General features: G+C 37.9%; 1 protein-coding gene across 4 annotated transcripts; it reads left to right on the top strand.

Moving 5' to 3' along the window:
* Positions 1-15,620: 15,620 nt before the first annotated feature.
* Positions 15,621-21,066, top strand: LOC140746252 (uncharacterized). 4 transcript variants are annotated; one of them, XM_073078322.1, is made up of 3 exons: positions 15,624-15,708; positions 16,499-16,701; positions 17,081-21,066. In XM_073078322.1, the coding sequence occupies exon 3, from the start codon at positions 17,090-17,092 to the stop codon at positions 20,597-20,599; it is 3,510 nt and encodes a 1,169-aa protein (XP_072934423.1). In that variant the 5' UTR covers positions 15,624-15,708; positions 16,499-16,701; positions 17,081-17,089; the 3' UTR covers positions 20,600-21,066. The 4 variants fall into 4 exon arrangements, with proteins under 4 accessions (XP_072934421.1, XP_072934423.1, XP_072934422.1 ...); XM_073078321.1 differs by lacking the exon at positions 16,499-16,701 and adding an exon at positions 16,005-16,085 and having other exon boundaries at positions 15,632-15,708; XM_073078320.1 differs by lacking the exon at positions 16,499-16,701 and having other exon boundaries at positions 15,621-15,708.
* Positions 21,067-21,509: the final 443 nt, after the last annotated feature.

A 21,509-nucleotide genomic window follows, 5' to 3' on the forward strand; every position in this document is an offset into this window, starting at 1 on the left:
TAGTGGTTCGACTCCAGGCGCTCCACCGCCACACCTACATATTTCTGCCTATTAAAAGCAATGTTAAGCGCTGTTGTGTTCTGGTTTGAAGGATGTGGTAAGGGAGACATGCTTTTCCGAGGCGTTCCAGCTTAGTCCTCAGGAGTAGCGGTGCGTCTGTGGGACCTCAGGTAGGAATGTCTAATCCTGTCTGGAATTGATTACAGATGTCCATAGGCGGCAGTAGCCACTTTCCATCAGGTGGACTGTATACTCGTCAGTTACACCTATATTATAAAAATCTGATTAATGTTTGCCTAACAAAGATCAAGGGGTGTAAGGGGACATAACATCTCAAGTCTCAAAAGTCAACCTCACCTGCACGCGGTACACCCTGCTGAACAACGAACGAGGCAAATGACGACCGAAATGATGGCGGGATAACCATCACATTTACACTAGACCCCAAATGACAGTGCCAATGACGGGCAGCAGCGTCAATGGTGTAGAAAGGTCTAGTGTCTGCGATCGCCAACCCGCTTACCCAGCGTGGCGATTAGGGCAAAACCTCCCATATGGATAGTGCAACACACAAAGGGCCCCTAGTTCCCGGCCGCTCCACCAGGCCAGGCCACGGTAGCGGTCATGGTATCGGTGGGGCAGGGGGTGCGAAGAATCCCCGGGCTACGGTAGGCTACCACAAAAAACTGACCCTGGCGACGTACAATGGACGAAGTTTGAGGCTTGACGAAAGCATTGCTGAACTCGAGGTAGAGTTGGAGAAAGTGAATTGGCAGATTTTAGGGCTATGCGAGGTCCGAAGACAGGGGGAGGACAGAATAACCTTAAAATCAGGCCATCTCCTTTACTTCCGAGAAGGCGATCGCCTCTCCCAAGGCGGAGTCGGATTCCTCGTCAATAAGGTCCTCACTGACAATGTTGTAGAAGTATCCAGCGTGTCGACCCGAGTTGCATACCTTGTGCTGAGATTGACCAACAGGTATTCTCTTAAGGTCATTCAGGTGTATGCGCCCACTTCGTCACACTTGGATGAAGAAGTTGAAGGTGTATATGAAGATATCGCAAAAGCCTTGCATAACACCACAAAGGCCCACTACAACATTGTCATGGGGGACTTTAACGCTAAGGTGGGTATCCAGACTGGCGTCGAATCGTCTATCGGCGATCACGGTTTTGGCAGGAGAAACCACAGGGGACAAATGTTGGTTAATTTTCTTGAGAGCGAGGGGTTGTTCTTGATGAACTCCTTCTTTAAGAAAAAACCTCAAAGGAAATGGACCTGGAGAAGCCCTGATGGTAAGTCAAAAAACGAGATTGACTTCATCATATCGGACTGTAAGCGCATATTTAGAGATGTCTCCGTGGTCAATAGGTTTAACACCGGAAGTGACCACCGACTTGTACGAGGCTCTCTAAGTATCAATATCAAGCTTGAAAGAAGTCATATGGTGAAGTCTGCGCTCCGACCAACTCTCCAGCAAATCGAAATGTGCTCCGACAAATTTCAGTTGGAGCTGAAAAACCGATTCGATGCCCTGGAACCCACTGTGGACATAGACGAGGATTTCGAAAGAGTGGTGAATACAATTAGGGCTGAGGGCAACAGGTTCTGTCGAACGAGACATAAGGGCAAGAGGTCCAAATTCTCAGACGAGACTCTGGAGCTTATGAAGAAAAGACGAGAGCAAATTAATCCCACACCGTCAGAACTTCAACGCCTTACAAGGGATGTGCGAAAATCGATACGTAAAGATCTTCGGCGCTCAAATGTTGAAGTCATACAAGAGGCAATTGAGCGTCACCGGGGGTCTAAAGTATTCGCACATCACCTTGGAAGGAGTAGTTTGACGAGGCTGAAGACCCAGGATGGTAGAACCGTCGCTTCTAAGCCCGAGTTACTCGCTGAAGTCGAAAATTTCTATGGCCGGTTATATGCCTCACGCACTCCACGACCAGAACCTCAAGCCACGGATCCTAGAGCCACCTTGACACGCCACTACACCGACGAGCTTCCTGAAGTCAGTCTTGGGGAGATCGTACTAGCCCTCGGGCAACTTAAAAACGGAAAAGCCCCTGGTGAGGACGGCATCACTTCCGAGCTGTTGAAGGCTGGAGGGAAGCCAGTCCTTGAACAGTTAGTTAGGATATTTAACTCCGTCCTACAAACAGGGAGAACTCCGACGGCGTGGAACAGGAGCATCGTAGTTTTGTTCCATAAAAAGGGGGACAAAACAATGCTAAAGAACTATCGTCCCATCTCGCTCCTGAGCCACGTCTACAAGTTGTTCTCGAGGGTTATTACGAATCGACTCGCACGAAGACTTGACGAATTCCAGCCACCAGAACAGGCCGGGTTTCGTAGAGACTTTGCTACCATAGACCACATCCACACAGTGAGGCAGATTATACAGAAGACTGCAGAATATAATCAGCCCCTGTGTTTGGCGTTTGTGGACTATGAGAAAGCATTTGACTCGATCGAAACCTGGGCTGTTATGGAGTCCCTGCAGCGATGTCAGGTCGACTGGCGATACATCGAAGTGCTGAGATGTCTCTACAACGCCGCCACTATGTCCGTCCAAATCCAGAACGTCCAAACAAGACCCATCCAATTAAGCAGAGGCGTGAGACAGGGGGATATACTGTCCCCGAAACTGTTCACTGCTGCATTGGAGGATGTCTTCAAGGTATTGGAATGGCATGGACGGGGCATACGCTTAGACGGAGAATACATCTCGCACTTGCGGTTTGCCGATGATATTGTCATTATGGCAGAGTCGCTGCAGGAGCTGCAGGAAATGCTGAACAGCCTAAATGGTGCCTCCCGACGGGTGGGTCTGGGAATGAACTTGGACAAAACGAAAGTTATGTTCAATGAGCATGTTGTTCCTAGCCCTGTTACCGTTGAGGGCATGACTCTCGAAGTTGTTCAGGAATATGTTTACCTCGGGCAGATCATGCAATTAGGTAAAAACAACTTTGAGAGGGAAGCCGATAGGAGGATCCAGTTGGGCTGGGCAGCATTCGGGAAGCTTCGTCACATCTTCTCGTCGCCTATACCGCAAAGCCTGAAGACCAAGGTCTTTGACCAGTGCGTCCTACCGGTGATGACCTACGGAGCCGAGACGTGGACACTTACAGTAGGGCTAGTCCATAAGTTAAAAGTCGCTCAACGCGCTATGGAGAGAGCTATGCTCGGTGTATCTTTGAGAGACAAGATCCGTAACGATGAAATTCGCATGAGGACCAAAGTCACCGACGTAGCTCTGAAGGCTAGCAAGTTGAAGTGGCAATGGGCTGGCCACATCTGTCGAAGAGCCGACAACCGCTGGAGTAGACGGCTCTTGGAGTGGAGACCGCGTCTAGGCAAACGTAGTGTGGGACGCCCTCCTGCAAGGTGGCGCGACGATTTGCGCCGGGCGGCGGGAGCTAGTTGGATGAGAAGAGCCGAAGACCGGGCTCAGTGGCGTACCTTGGGAGAGGCCTATGTCCAGCAGTGGACTAACGTGGGCTGAAGATGATGATGAAGATGATGATGAACAAAGATCAACATTTGATATGAAATAATTCATATTAAAAGATGTACAATTTTAGTCGGTAGGTATATTTGCATAGATTGAGTATTAATTGACAGGAAAAGTTATCAATTTTAAGAAGTTTATTTAATCTAAGATATCACTGTTTCTGACTAAAAGACTAGTTTTAGTATTACAAGTCAGTGTTATGAGTCAATAGAATTCCAACCAACCGCCTCCCAACGAGCCTCCCGTTTTAGCAATATCCACATTAAAGTGCCATCAAGTATGTACTATTGTCTATAAATTTGATTTATGTCCAAGAATCTTGTTTAATTTTAGTGCACTTTCAACGAGGTTGCAGAAATGATACTACTTACTTTGCATAAGTATGTTGTAAAGCGTAGTTCAAATTTAACTAAGTTCATAATATTCTATAATGTTTTCTGTGTCGTGGAGATACAAAATTAGTACTTACTTAGGTAGTTACATAATAAATATGTAGTATTATCATGTCCCCGTAATCTCGAGACCAGGATAGAGTTACAGTTATCCCTGACCGTCGTAACAGCGACTAAAGAAGAGAGCATCCCGGTTTGCTGCCGGCAAGAGTGGGAGATTGAACCCATTGGGTCATTGAACCCGGTAAGTGTGACCGCATATCGTCGGAAACATCATAGATGAACACGACCACCCACCTGAGGAGCGGCCGCTTCTGCGAAAACTCCCTGGAATGGCGACCTCTGACCACCGGGACGCCGACTCGATTGCGTCGCATAAGTACCAAATCACCCACTTAACACTGGGATGATATGTTTTTTCATTGTACTATAATGTTTAAATAACATTATATTATTATGAATAAATATCAAGAATCCAGGGGTATTTACCAGCCAAGAATCTGTCCGGGCAAAGAGGGAACCCTCGAGACCCGAAATTCCATACCTACAGCCTTCGCATATCCGACCCGAAGGGTCCTGGAAACCCGAACGGTATGCCGTCGTGTATATAGTATGGGGAGGTTTGCATGGACAAAAATTGGTGTCGCTTCCACTACCTTTTGAAGGTTTCCCTCTCGACAACAACAAAATGTAGGTAGACACATATCTCAAAATTTAGGAATTTTTTTTAATCCGATTTTTTAATGGTTAACGATGGTGGTTAACGACATAGTACAGTGTTTGTAATTGTTATTCAAATGTAATTTTTGTTGTTTACTATTTGTTAACCTAAATAAATTGAAAAAAAAATAAAGGAATATAATAATATAAGATAGAATTCTTTACATTATTTTCAGATTCTGTGTATTTTCTTCATAACAGCAATATTTAACTGCTAGTAGCAGAATACTAAAAAATTGAAGTTATACCTAAGCAGTTCTTAATTGATTTTTTCGCAGACATACGATCAAATATTTAAAATCCCCTATAACAAAGGTGTAAAGTGACAAGAAATGTTACAAATACTGGCTTGTTTAGTAACAGAGTGCGCTACGCAATAAGATTGATCGTATAAGCACATTCGAATTAGTCTTTCGTTTTCAAACGGCAATTTTCATCCCTGTTGCCTCACGTAAAACGTCCTTCTGTTCTTAGACTAATATACTTGTAACTAGGTGTATAGGGTTGCCGGGCTGCCGCCTTTTTATTTAAGTAAAAAGTATTTATTATTGTTGCCTCACGTAACACGTCCTTCTGTTCTTAGACTAATATACTTGTAACTAGGCGTATAGGGTTGCCGGGCTGCCGCCTTTTTATTGAAGAAAAAAGTATTTATTATTATTGCCTCACGTAAAACGTCCTTCTGTTCTTAGACTAATATACTTGTAACTAGGTGTATAGGGTTGCCGGGCTGCCGCCTTTTTATTGAAGTAAAAAGTATTTATTATTGTTGCCTCACGTAACACGTCCTTCTGTTCTTAGACTAATATACTTGTAACTAGTTGTATAGGGTTGGCAGGTTGCCGCTTTTTTATTGAAGAAAAAAGTATTTACTATAAAAGCATTGCAAAAATTTAAGGACCTTTAGGAAACAAATATTGTACGTACATTTCTGTGAAGACCTTTTATCTCTGCCTCGATTCTTTGTAATTATAGGTGGCGATAAATTTTCCGTGACTTATATCGAGTTAATTTATTTAAATTCATTATTAATTACTAAATTTATTTGTAGACCTAGTTAATTTATTTCTCTCACGGCTAGAAAAAAACACCTCATATGAATAAATTTTATGAAAAATGTATTTATTTTAAATTTCTTTTATAATGATTCACGTATTCGTAATAAAAATGTATAATGTTTTAACTTTCTTTCAATATTTTTGAAAACAAAAGAGCCGAAACGTGTAAATTGGATAAAAAGAACAAAATAATGCAATTTTACATTTTATGCTAAGCCTAAAGGAGTGTTTATTTGGAAAGGCTTTCAGGAGAAACCATTTTGAAAGAATATAATTAATTAACTTTATTTTGTTATTTCTCCTTTTTATTAAGCTTAGATTGCTTGATATAACATGAAATGATATCCTATTTTTCTAATCTTATCTCAGTATTTTGCGGTTACCGACAAGTATGTACAAACAATTAGAAATCAAGTATTCTAAGTACTTCAAGTATGTTACGCTTTGTTCTCGAATGATATGTCTATTAAATGTTCAATCCACTCCCAATCATTGGGCTATATCAAACCGGAGCCATTTATGTAATTATTATGTCCCTATTTGTAGACAGTAAAATAAAAAGGTATGTCTACGCAATAATGACAATGCGTTTACCGTAATTGTGGTATTACAATCAAATATCTATAGTAAGTAATGTGAATTGTGGCATTCTAAAGGCCTGTCCCCACTATCGACTGGTGGCGACCCGCGTGGCGGAGCGGTCACTATACCGGTCTAACGCGCACACAGTCCCGGGTTCGATCCTCGGCTAGACAGATATCTTAATTATGAAATTAGGTTTCTGTTTCAGGGTCTGGGTGTTTGTGTCTTTTTCTCTGTGTGTGCCCATAGCACCCACGGTACAAGAAATCCTAGTGTGGAGATGTGAGTGTAGAAAGCGTTTTATTTTTTTATATTACATGAAACACTTAGGCATCATTTACTAAAGGTAAAGTGGTGGCACTCTGCTGAAATGTGATTGAAGAAAGTTGCAACTAGGTGACCAACTTGTCTAGCATGTTCAAGTCGCTCATAAGGTTCCCAACAAGTATAGACAGCTGTCAAATGATAACAGCTATACCATCAGCTAAACGCTTTCCGATGTGCAGAACTGCAATCTGCAGACTTCGCACATGCTTAGCCACCAACGATCACTCCTTTAGCTCTCAACCACGTTCGACGACCCTTTTTGTATATGAGTTACGACCTACGTATTGTAGCTATACACCCTTCAATATTTATTGAATGTTTATTGTCTCAGTTTCTACCTTCTAGCGCCTACTTATTCCCAGGTAGATAGTAAGTTGCACAAGAATTTACCGCAACTATAAAACAGCGTGGATCTATCCTAATAAATAAATGTAAGTACTTATTACGAATATATCTATAATTCTATAACAAATATAAAAGCCATTACTAGCCATAGGCCCAGTTTATAAGCATTAGAAGTACAATCACGTTGAAAAATACATCTCATTATTAAACTTTACCGCGTTAGTAATAACTTGTTCACAGCACTGTACACTCAATAAATAACCGAAATGTTGTGTCTTAATTACTTAATTATAATAGAACGTAAAGTAAACAAGTGGGTCGGTAATTGATATTACCTAGATTTATTTGAATACCTACTGTCGCTAATAGAAAACCGCCCACTAACATTTCGTGTACCTGGCGTGGTGTCTTAATAGTATGCATTACACATAACAATTTGCTCTCATTTAAATTTTTGAACTAGTGACTTACGACCCATACATGTGCTTTGAATATTTGTACATGACTTATAATATAAACTGCTCTAATACTGTATTCCTGTAATATCCGAGTTTATTGTCTCCGAATCTTTTACCACTAGGCTCATCGCTTTCGTTTTTTAGGGTTCCGCACCCAAAGGGTAAAAACGGAACCCTATTACTAAGACTTCGCTGTCTGTCCGTCTGTCACAGGGCTATATCTCCGGAACCGTAATAGAGGCATAACGGTGGCAGCTATAACAACAAATACTAAAATATAAAATAAAGTTGAATATTAAAGGGGGTCTCCATACAACAAACCGGATTTTTTCGGCATTTTTCGATTACGTACGCAAATTACGTATCATTCATCATCACCCCAACGCCATCTATTATTGTTTCATATAACTAAGTATTGTTGAAAATAATAAAATGCATAAAAACAAGTAAAAAAATAAGGAGCATTTGGTGGTACGGAAGCCTCCATGTGCGAGTTCGACTCGTACTTAGCGAATTATTATGTCAGGTGAGGTGTGAGGTGAAAACGACTAACTTCTACTTAATTCTTTCTTAAATCATCCGAACTTATCTAATTACTTAATACTATACTATTATTTATAATTTAACTTTACTTATTTTTAGTTTAACTTTAGCTTACTTATATTATTTTTGTGTTTATAAATACTATTGTAAAATAAACTAATTTCTGTTTGCAGAATGAATTAGGGTTGTTGCGAATATCAGCATCAGCATCAGCATCCGCTGATTATCAGCTTTCTTTTAAATATCAGCATCAGCATCCGCATCCGCAACAAAAGATGCTGATATTTAATGCTGATATTGAAATTGTAACGTGTTCGTTGAAGGCGGGACCGAGCTTAAATCACGTGGAGTTTTAGCCAATCACAGAAGTTTATAAACACAAGTTGTCATCAAACAATCATTCGATTGTATTGACAACGTAATTTGGTCAGACATCAATAACTTTCGATCATAGTTCAATCAATCAATAACAGAATTATGTATTCAATTCATAATGCCACATCCAGTGAAAAGTGCAATATGACCAAATATTTCGTTTTTGAACAAAGATACGACACAGTGTAGTATTTGTAAAAAAAATAACAAATAAATGCCGACTTCTGTGTCATTGCAGAGTGGAGGGTAGCTGAAATGGATGTTGGTTTGGTACATGGTTCTGAAGTTGGTGCTAAATATATTTCGTTGGATAACGGCGTAAACAGCGTGTTCAATATGAGCGCCGGCTTCGGAGATATGTGCTGAGCCAAAATTTGTTTCAATTGATTTTTGCTTTGTAGCGACATGGAAGTTCATTTGAATTTTTTTTTTTTTTCACCTTTTTTAGTGATGACATACTAAAAATCTTACAAATGCACTAGTCGCCCTTACGATTTTTGAAAGTTCCCCTCGATTTCTCTGGTGATCAGACCCTTATTTTCTTATAATGGAACTACTTTGGAAATATCTTTTTTTCCAACAAAATAAAAATCATCCAGTTCGGTTCATAAACGACGAAGTTATCCGCGAACAAACATAAAAAAGACATATGGTAGAATTGAGAAACCTCCTCATTTTGTGAAGTTGGTTAAAATGACTATCCTCGTAAGGGACGTACAAATACCTCAGTATAAAATATATTTATTATTTAGTATTTTTAAATATCAGCATCAGCATCAGCTGATATTAATCTGAAAAAATCAGCATCAGCATCAGCATCAGCTGATCTAGTAAAAACCTGCATCAGCAACAACCCTGGAATGAATAAATGGCGTTACTTAATACGAAGAAACAAAAAGCTTAAATCGTATAAATTAAATCAAATATTTTTTATCCAAACTTAATATACCAAGATATATTTTTGTGAAGAACATAATTTTGTGCTCGACATTACCAGACTCGCTATCAAACATAGCATTGTTATAGTTATTGGGTCGAGAGAGATAACAGACGTTACGTAACAAACAGACACTTTCATTCAATACACACTGCAGGTGCTTACATAAATTTTATGTTATAAATTACATTATCCTAGATTTCTTATTTTCAAAACAATCTACTTGAGCCTACTTCGCGTAATATGAAGCAAGTGCTCTAGTTAGAAGTCAAAGTGTATTTTTACATAAGGTGACCAATGACCATGTTACATTTGTCCTGAATTACTCGGATTTAAGAACTGCCCTGTTTTACACTATTTTGTCTCAATATTTCGTATAACGTAATTAAATTTTAAAGGTAAACCATTTGTGCTTCGGCTTCAGAAACACTTATAAGAGGCATTCCAAGTTAGTCCTAAGTAGTAGGAATACATAAGCCTCCCTACGTTAGGGTGATAACACATGAATATAGGCAGTAGTACACACCAACTTATGGACTGCACCTAAAAAAACAGATGGTAAAATTGCTATGATTAATTGAATAATGATTGAAAGTTACTAATTGGATAGCGCGGTCACATAAGAGAGGTCACATACACAAGCAGCAGTGAGCGACAGCGCCGGCGACCTCTGGCGACGGGCAGCGACAGTTGGCGTCGACGGCTCGGCCTGTCATTCCTATATTACTTAACTCTTTCTTATATTTATACCTGAACTATGAGGCAAACGGGCTACCTGATGGAAAGCAATCACCGCCGCCTATGGACATTTGCAACACCAGAGGAGTCGCCAATGCATCGCCGGCTTTGGAGGAGAGCTCTTTTACACCTTTTTTGAAGAGCTCTATGTCGTAGCGTTACCCTGGTATCTTAATTAAACTTAATAAATGTCATACGAGCATTTTAAAATCAGTTCTCGGGTATAGCAACCCTGTTCTCCCTTTCTAGTATCAAGCACGATTGCATAAAGTTACAAAACAGCCCCTTGTCCGAGTAATGTTTGAGAATATCCGATAGATTGCAACAACCACGCAGCGCTGGGTGTGGCAGCCTATTATGAACGCCCAACGATAAAGTGCATTATTCGAATTTCTATCAACGCTCATTATGAAACGTTTGGTATGAAACCGTTATGTGGCAGGTTCAAATACGCAAACTTGCCCGCAATATTGCATCTAACAAAGATGGTGAACTTCCTACATTGCACGTAAGTGGAGTAATAGTAAATAATATTTTAATACTAGTTTTTGCCCGCGGCTTCGCCCGCGAAAAGAAAATAATATGACATACTAACATACATAAAACTGAAAATTCGTACCTTCATTGGAATGGCAGTGGCGCCATCTGGCCAAAATTGGTCAAAACCTTCGTGGCCTCATGGACAACAACTTTGCTAAAGTCATCACTTGATCAAATGCATAGTTTACGATTCAATCCTTACTAATATCGATTAAAATAATCGATTTGTTTGGTCCAAAAGATCGATTCTCCGATAAATCGATCTTAGATCGCCATCCCTAGTTCCCGTGGGAATTCCGGGATAAAAACTATCCTATGTCCTTTCTCGGGTATCAGACTATCTTTGTACAAAATTTCATTAAAATTGCTTCAGTGGTTTAGGCGTGAAGAAGAGACAACCAGACAGACAGACAGACAGTCAGAGTTACTTTCGGATTTATAATATTAGTAAGGATTCAACATTTATTTGTCTAATACCGGTAACTTTAATGACAAAAGAATGCATAAAATGATCGCCTAAAATGGCTAGGGTGAATTCAAATATCACTTAAATCGTTACATATGAATTAGCACAAAATCCACAAGTTCCAAAAAGCATGAATATGAGCTGTCACACGTGTTGCTACGTCTAGGTATATATACAATACATAGTACATACATATATGTACCAATATCACAATAACAACAAGAACCTAACACTTTTTTGCAAAATTTACCACAATAATGCAAGCGTTGCTTCTTTTATAATTCAGAAAAAAAAATGTGAGCCGTCACGGGACGCCTGGCAGATGTGAACCATCGACATTATTTTGTAAAAGTAATATGCAGAAAAGAACATATTGTGATAGGAACTAAATATGTCATAATGATAAAATAAAATATTACGATTGCGCATGGCGACGCGTCGCCACACCGTACACACTACTGCATATAGACTGTATATATATACCATCGTATAGCGTATATATATACCACAGCATGCGTCGCCACGCCAGAAATCGGTTTTACGTGCGGCTATAGATGTTTCACATCAAAAAGACAGTATAGAATGGTGTAGGAAGAGAGACATACGAGTACTTATCCGAGGCGTTTCAACTTAATCCTCAGGGCTATCAAAGGATGTGTTGCCAACTTCAGGTAGGAATCTGATCTTATAGGGGGTTAAATTACACTTGTCCATGGGCAGCAGTAGCCACATATCATCAGGTGGACTACATTCTCGTTAGCTAGCTTGATATTTAAAAAATAGAAAATTTCTTACATAAGTAGCTACAACAAACTATTACAGAGCTAAGATTAATGTTACAATTATACTACTTTCGTGCTTAAGAAATATTACTCCAGTTACCTTTAAGCAGTAATGGACGTCACTTAAAGATATTCAATGGTTCATTGTCATATTTCACAACAGCAAAGATACAGGTACAAAGATAAGTTCAGGGTATTTTGTCGCGATATGCACGACTGTACATAATCTAAACTATTCTAGGCTAAAATTACCCCTATAGTAGATTAACTATAATTATCACTTGAACTATCATGTAGTCCAGCTGATTAGTGGCTACTCCGCCCTTAAACATCTGGAATCAGATCCAGATTAGATTTCTACCTCAGGTCGGTCCAGATAATGAAATGTCTGGGAAAAGAATGCCTCCCTTACTACGCCATTCTAAACAGAAAACGAGAGCGCTTAACACTGCTTTTATAAAGCAGAAATAGGTGTGGCAATGGTGCCCTCCGGAGTCGACAACAACAGTGACTTCTAACATCATGTACTTGTCTTATATTGCATCATTGTAAGGGACGCAAAAAACATTTTACCCAGAACGGCAAAATGTATCGACAAGTGTTTGCCGCTCTAACTAAATTGTAACGCTTCATGTGTCTGCGCTATAAGAATGTAAAACCATTCACCAATAACACAGATACTGTGTGTGCGGCTATAAGGCAAAAATACTTAGGCGTTAAACTTCCTTCAAAGCAACTTTGCCGACGCCTTTAGCAACTATACAATTCCTTTATCCTTAATACTCAAATACAATTTGACCTTTTACAGTGAACCACATTTTAACCTTCACACCACACCCAAGTCCATTCCCCATTTGTAACACGGCCACAAATTTCTCATCGTCCATTATTCGTAATGTTGTAATTTGATAATGATTTCAATAAGCGCCATGAAACATTAGAAAAGCATAACAGTTAGAATTTATCCAACCGCAAATCAGTTATTTCGGTTAAGGTCTTATTGTTTCTGTGTCGTGTAACTATATCTTTTACCTGTATATGCCAGAAAATGAAAGTGGAGCATCTAATACAGTGAGCATAATATATAGTGAATACATAGATAAGTATAGATATCTCACCGCCTTGTAATTGAAGGAAGCCATTAAGGCTTAAACGGCTGACTATTCTGTCAGCCATTTAATGGCTGTCATGGTGTAATTTACGCGGAACAATGCCGACATGCGCTAACTGCGCAGCACAGTGGTGCAAAATTACGAAATCGAAGAAAAGTGCGGAGAAATATCGTTTCATTCGTAAATGATCTAAAAGCTACATTTTTTTTATATTTTTCAAACACGAAAATAGACGACAGTGACAAGTTCAATTGTCAAAACTGGTTACATTTTCTTGTTCGGAGTCAGTAATCTTTACTAATCTATGAGTGAATATATAATCCTAGTAGGTACTAACTCCCGCCCGCGAATTCATTCGTGTGGTCTTTCGGTTAAATGTGGTTAGTAGGCGGTCACGTGTTGGATATTGTGGAATTTTTCTTTTTGTTGACACGGAGTAAAACCTTCAGAGGTTACCCAGCGCGCTAGGAGCGACACCCGGTTATGTGGGAATTTTACGTTTAGTTTACTCCAAGCGCGATGCCCTTGTCGAGCTCTGCTCTGGAGGAGGACTTTACGCTCCTTCCATACCGTCTGATGTTTACGACGGTATGCGGCCACATATACCGACGTCCTTCCCGGGGTAGCTGGCTGGACGGTTCGAACTCCCGCCCCTACCGCCCACAACCTCGAAAGTCCCCTTATCCTCGCCTCTTACGGTAGGTAAGGAATGCCGTAGCCCTATATTGATCCCAAGACTACAGGGACCATAGTTTGTGTTCACCTAATGATTTTTTCCATACAAACTTTGCAACAATATTTCACCCCCATAGAGATGTAATCTAAAAAAACAGAATTACGTGTTACATTATTTTAACTGTGTTAAGGAAAGTTTTTAAATGATTTTTTTAGATGACATGTTTTCTCCACACAATGTTTACGCTTAGGTACAGAACTACAGTATATAATCAACACAGACTCCTTATTTTTTTTTTATCAATTTCGATGATTTTGTTTGTGTGTAGTTGGTGCCACTCACGTGCCAACTTGAATAATACTTATGAACCAGATAGGTGGCGCTGTTCTCAATATCAAAATAAAAATTCGTAGGCAGGAGAACATTATTTGCCCGGGTTCACTACATGTTTCGAATTGTTCCTGCAAACTTTTGTATGCCATGATTTAAGCTGTAAAATGGCTATGAAAATTACAACCGGCGCACACTTTTTAACACGCTTTTATTAGCTTGGGTTGTATGTATGTATGTATTTAGGTATGTATGTAACTACGTAACGGAATCTTTGAACCCGATTTCTATCCACTTTGAACGTTCAGCTCAATTCAAAATTTTGAAGAATTATCAAAAACCGATGACAATGCACGATTTTAATAATTTTGTACCATTGTCCTTATCAACATCCTCAGGATTAACGATTTTCGAGGCGAGATTGTTCGAGCGCCTTAGAGAAAGTTCATCGCAAGGTTACTAGATTGCAAACAATTATTGCTTTTTAGTTTCAATAACTGTTATAGCGTGATTTTTAGTTTTGAAAATAATATTTTTTTTTGTTTATTATTATAATCAACGACAAACGTCAAAAATTTCTGAGTGTTGATGCCGGGTTGTCATATCTTTTTTGTGCTGTTTCTCGTGCCCCCAAAACGTGATGCCATAAGAAAATGCTTAATTTGGTTAAGGGCTAATCCAGCCCTGGTGAACCCTTTGTAGTCGAAACACAAAGAGTGTTACAAACCTTCAAAGTCTTCAAATGTTTATTACATACTTATTATTTACTCTGAGACTGAGAATACATTCTAAATACAAATGTTGCAGCCACACACTCGACGAGTGGTGAAAGAAATAGCAAAGGATGTGGGCAGGGACGTCGTGTATCTACTACACAGGGGCGCTACTTGTCAGACCGCTCGTCATACCCGGCTATTCATATTTTCCCGGTTCTTAGCGAAAGTTACTCAATGTTGCCCTAGCTTAGCTTCTTAAAGATATGGTAGCTTTTATTAGACTTTTATGAATTTAGATACAATTATTTATTTTGTTAAAATATTTTTGAATATGCCTCGAAAAGAAGTAGAACCCTTTGTGGTTAGAATCCGGTGGAACCACCGCAACACTTAGTTCTGACTGCAGTATTAAGCGCTGCTGTGTTCAACTTTGAATTGTGTGGTAAAGAAGACAAAGTTATCATTATTAGACGTTCTCACTTGATCCTCTGGGATTTGATTGATATCTAGTAAAAGTGAGTAATATTTATAAATAAGAAATAGCAACACTTTGATAACGCAAACCAACAAAATAACCACTTCCCTCATATCGATGGCATCGATACTAACCAAGTTATCGACTTTCTTGAGCTATTACTTAATAGTAGCGAATGGTTTAACGGGTGTTATTTCAAATAAATAAATTACAATAATACTTCCAATTTTAAATATCATTTAATATTCAATTTTATCTGTCGTTGTCGCCTGTATTGTGATAATTCAGTCAGATATAGTGCGCATAAAACTGCTAGTCAGCTCTCAATATAGGAATGAATTGCGTCGCCATAGCAAATTGTATGGCTACCTGGTCCCAACAATTTCAGAGCGGACTAGCAGTTTGGCACGGACTATACCTCGCTGACAAATTAAACTATCCGTCCACTTAACACAATGGTATCAATAAAATCGATACTATCGATACAAAATCGATAGTCTTACAATCGGTAAGCTACCGATTGACTCTCGAATATCTTTCGACAACACTAAAGTTGGGTCTTCTGGTTCTGCATTTATATGATAAAAATTTAAATATAGATTTTTGCTGCCGGTGAGTTTATTTGTATCAAATTAAAGACTTTTAATTATAGTACGTACACGAAATTTTAGCAAATATAATATGTGGCTTTGTCGTAAATCAGTATTTCTACGCAGTATTGTGAATTAAGTGCCGAATTAGGTTCTATTATTGGAATGGTGACCAAAATGGTCGGTTTTAACAAGTGATAACGTTAAAACGTTTAAAGGTGGTAGAACCCTTTGTAGTTCGACTACGGCTGTACCACGGCCACACCTATTTCTGCGTCATAACAGCAGTGTTAAACGTTGTTGTGTTCTTGTCTGAAGGGTGCGGTAATGGAGACATACTTTTCCGAGGCGTTCCAGCTAAGTCGTCAAGGGTAGCGGCGCATCTGTGGCCGACCTCAGGTAGGAATATCTAATGTTATCTGGGGTTGATTAAAGATGTCCATGGGCAGCAGTAGCAGTAGTCACTTACTATCTATATATAGCGATGACTTTTCGTCGTGGTACAATCAATATTCTGTACTTCTCCGATAATAAATAATTTTTAATGCGACCTAAATATAAATAATATTGTGCACGTATTTGTTATTATGTACGTACATTGAATACAAACCTCTTTGTATTACGAATAAAACAACATGATATATATGTTTTTATTTAAGTAGTGCGAGAGTGTGTACACTGTACCTACAATACAACGGTTCATTTTTTCCTGGGGGGGGGGAAATTTCTAAAGGTACCCGATGCCGTAGGAAGCGTCTTCGGGTTACGTGGTATTTTTACCGTAATATAACGCTCCCGGTGGCCGTCCTCAGGGCGGTGGAGAACTCCGAGATTTCCGACGGAACACAACCGGCGTCCTCCTAGCGCAATGCCCCTATCGGGCTCTACCCTAGGGGGAGCAACGTCTACGGTCCCCTGCCTGTCGTAAGAGGCGATTAAAAGGGTGCTACTGGTGTTGCGGGCGGCAAGAGTAGAAGCTCGGACCGTTCAGCATGCGACCCCGAGGAGGACGACGGTATGTGTGTAAATTCAAAGTGTGCAGAAGGAGCTTAAATTGCTCCCCCCAGGGCAGAGCCTAATAGGGCATCATGCTTGGAGGACTAAAGTTGTGTTCCGTCGGAGACCCCGGAGGTCTCCACCAAGCGCTGAGGATGGCCATCGGGGGATGTTTTAGTGCGGTAAAAATCCCACGTAACCCGATGTCGCTCCCACAACGTCAGGTACCTTTTAAAGGTTTCTCCCTTGTAAACAGAACAATAACAAACGATAACGTCTAGTTGCATATTATGTACGACAATATATATTTTTACGATTGTCTGGTTAGTATATTAATGTATGAGGGAAAAATAACATATTGTTGGATAAATTCCTAATTGTCATATTTTTATTTCCAGCAAACAACTATGGCAGCGGAGATACTTGAAGGTGATACTTTGGGAGAAAAACATCGATATTACAATAAATTTATAAAACACTTGTCTTCAAAAGATGGATCGCAGGAAATACAAAAAATAAACTACGATGAACCTGATTTAAACAACTTATATAAAATAGATATAGCTGCCAACAAAAGAAACGTTGAATACATCATAGAAATTCTAAAATGTGAAGATATGTTATACGTTTCAAGAGCCCTTAAACAATCGTTGTGGCTTATCACTGATAAAGAGTACGCTCACATTATTAACCCTGGTTATTTGTACTCCCAACTACTGCCGCAAATGACTTCAAAGGCTGGGAATAAACTAATACTAAACATACGCTTAAACTTACGGGACGAAGAACGAGTTGAAGAATTTTACAATTATTACGAAGACAAGAAAGAATTAGAAACGGCTCTAAAATGGTTACCAAATTGTTCTACTTCATTTATAGAAAATTCCGTGGAGAAACACGCTAAGAAAATGCCACATGGCTTAATACGAAAACTTTGCGAAAGATCATTTACCATTTTAGAAATATGTGTTCGGAACATAGACGGGTACGCGAAGCGGCGATTACTTTCAAATGCTACATTTTTATTAAATAATTACGCTGAGCAATATGTTGATATTGTAAATGCCCAGCATCCATACTGCATACCACTTTTTAGTCCTAAGTACACTCAGATAATTATGAAGAAGTGCCCTAACATTATAATCAATAATTTTGAAAACTTCGTTGGAAAAATTAACATACCTACATTTGCAAAGTATATGAAACCGGAAGACATAAAGGATTTTCTCCTAAAACAAGCTGAAAACAAAAACTTAAAGTCATGGTTTACCTTTGAAAATGTAAAACATTTTATTGCTCGCATGCCAACTGAGGGTCGCTTTGATTTTATAAAACGTACATGTATCGAGGCAACTCGCGAAAACAACGATACAGAACATGTTAACGATTTCAATGCTTTAGAAGACGGATTTCGTAGTTGTATAAAATTATATTCTGCATCATTAAGCGCTGATGAGACAAGTAATAAAAATATATACAAGTGGTACAGATTTGCGCCATTTGCCACAGCCTTCACTGATTTAAAAAAATTAATTCGCATTGAATCAAATGCTAGTGAAAGAAATGCTATGTTTACAGTGTTGATGATTTGTGCTGGTAAAAATTTGCAAAATGTCCAAACAATCCTGCAATATTATCGGGATAGACACATTAATGAGCCATTTAAGTTTAAAAGCCACTTTGTAAACATTGTATTAACTCATTCAAACTCGCATAGATTTGACGACAAAACATGGGGTATTCTCAATGAGATTTTCTGTAGCATGGAGGTATATATAGAAAGCGAAAACAACGTTCAATCGTGCATAAAACATATTATAGTGTACAAAGTCGTAAATGGTCTAAAAGTTCCTGATATAGTGGAAAAGAAATTTGAATTTGATAGCCTCAAGTCATTACAAAGTAAATTAAATGAAGGAGAAAAAGATAAAGTATTCAATTACTTGTATCAATATATGATTACCAAAATTCAAAATAATCCGGTTACAACAGAGACAAATTTCAAACAATTTAAAAAATACATCAGAGATATTTTAAACTTCCTCGTAGACTGGAACAAAGATCTTTTAGATTATGGTTTAGTTTTAGAAAAAATCAGGGAGTTAATACAAATTAAAGTTGATAATACTTGGAATGAAGACTTATCTGACATATACAACGTTAAAAAATCTTGGCGCAAACATATGTTTAAAGAGTCTCTTCTATTGCAACCTAATGAAGAAACTTTTATTAATGCGCTTAAACACGACCCAAAAATATTGGATTTATCTAAAATATTCCAAAATGACTCTACATCACTTAAAAAATTATTCAACAAATTACGAATTTATTGGCCTCTATCTCTCGCCAAAACTTTTGAAGACGTTTTTCTTACTCAACTTGACGATCAAACTAAACATAAAATCTCATTACAAGGACTGTGTGTTTTACTACATCAAAACCATTTAAATGAAATAATAACAAAATATAGACCAGAAAATACTAAGATTAACTGGGACGAAACAGACGAATTAACTCTCAGTATACAAAAATATTTAGCTAAATATATGTATTTAGCTAGGCCGCAACCATCCGTAGAACTTTTACTGTTATATGCAAAAGGAGATTACTTACAATATGCTCTGCCATCAGTTCACTCAATTCTAAGTAATATGAGTGTGGTTCAGAGTACAGAACATGTACCAAAGTTCCTTGATGCGCCGGTTTCGTTGCAAAAACATGGCTTTCAGTTCGCTTTTATCAAACTCAAAACTGACGAGCTTTTAAATACATGTCTCACTACGTGGAGTTTTAATAAAAATGCTTCAATACGCGCTACTATTTTCAAACAAATGTTTGACTTATTGTGTAAAGAACAAAATGAAAATATGATTAAAGAAATTTGGTTAGTACTAAGTACGATTATTGATACATTGACACTCGACGAGAATAAAATTATTTATGTCACTTTAGGAAATGCTAAGAAAGTCCCAATCTCAGTTAGAAATCCTTTTTGCAGAAAAGCTTATTATTACCTTAAATCCTTACCATCCAAAGCAAACGTTAATAAAATGGTCCAACGTGTAATTCATAGCACATTGGATATAATGTGCTATGAATCCATAAATACACATTTTATTGCTGAAGTAATTAATGACTCTCTAGATGATATAATAAAAAAGGAGGACTGTTCATTAGCCTATTTTATATCAACGTGCATGCTTTCCGCAAAATCTGAATTCGTCCAAACGCAAAGATACGAACTAATTTGTGTGCCATTATTTATAACATATTTAGCTCTTTTAAATGACACAGAGAATAAAACGCGTTTAAAAAATAACTTCAAAAATATACTAGAAAACTTACACAAAAATTTCAAAGATATAGTTTTCAAAAAAGATATGATAACACCTACAAAAGTTTTTGAAGAAATTTATTGTGATTTAAACGAGAACTTTCCTATAGAAGATGACTATGTGTTGATAACAACATGGAAACTCGCTTCGGAATACATTAACATTTTTGACAAATACAGAAGGAACAACCATATTGAGACTCAAAAAGATGATTCGAAGTGGGATATCATATGTTTAAAGACAGCGCCTGAGTTTGGTAAATTATGTATGGAGCGATTAAAAGAAGATACGAGTAAATTTTTCCCATCTATTTACGAACTCTTCGCAAAAGTTCTTAAAGAAATATTTGAAAAATTTCAGTTTCCTTCTGAAACCAGATTATCAATAACAAAATCAATTCTAACACACGCTGACGTTATTGAAGGCTATTTATTGGTGATTAAAATAGTACCCATGTACGTGCACAGAGATAAGGAAAAAGAGGAAAGATTCAAAATATGTGAAAAACTTCGGTCTCATCCATCTGCTGAAGTCAGAATGCATTTTCAACAAATTTTACGAGAAACCGAAATTTACGAATAAACTACTTAGTTCTACTACTACTTAACGGCTTGCTTGTTGTCTTTGTCATTTTAATGCTACTTAGCGTACGCATTTGATTTTTTAATATTTAAGCATAGATAAGTATAGATATCTCACCGCCTTGTAATTGAAGGAAGCCAAAGCCTTAAACGGCTGACAGTTCTGTCAGCGTTTAAGAATTTAATGGCTGTCATGGTGTAATTTACGCGGAACAATGCCGACATGCGCAGTTAAGTGGTGCAAAAAAATCGAAAAAAAAAGTGCGGAGAAATATCGTTTAATGGTAAATAACTACATTTTTTAAAATATTTTTCAAGCATGAAAATAGATGACAGTGACAATTTCTATTGACAAAACTGGTTACATTTTCTTGTTAGGAGTAAGTAACCTTTACTAATCTTAAGCTAAACTTAAAAACATTGTGATTTGTTTCTGTTTAAACTATAACATTTTGAGGATTAAGTTTTGATTTTCTTTTATTTATTGGACTTAGCTACTTACACCTATATGTAAAACATATTTTTATGTTAAGAACAATTTCAAAGATACAAAAATATCAAGTAGTATAAAAAACACATTATTATTCTGTATATTCTGTACATCTTATATCTTATCTACGAAAATGTATCGATTAATAAAAATGTTGCCCTTGCGCAATCTTTTTAATATTTTATGGTAGTTTTTATTTGACTTGTATGAGTTTATATTCTTAGTTGATACTTTTTTTAAAGTTGCACCTTCCCTCACATTGCTTTGTTATTATTGAAAACTCTCATATTTTTTCTAATGTCAATAAATTACACTAAAGTTTGTCAATAACTATGAAACGAAAAAACAGAATATGGGTTGACAAACAAGAGAAAAATATTCTTAACTGTTTTCCTTAGCCTACTTTCGAGTAAAGATGTAT

This window comes from Epargyreus clarus, unplaced genomic scaffold (genome assembly GCF_041222505.1).
Source record: "Epargyreus clarus isolate Ecla_fem2 unplaced genomic scaffold, WU_Ecla_fem_2.2 ptg000012l, whole genome shotgun sequence".
In the NCBI taxonomy this organism is placed as follows: Eukaryota; Metazoa; Arthropoda; class Insecta; order Lepidoptera; family Hesperiidae; genus Epargyreus; species Epargyreus clarus.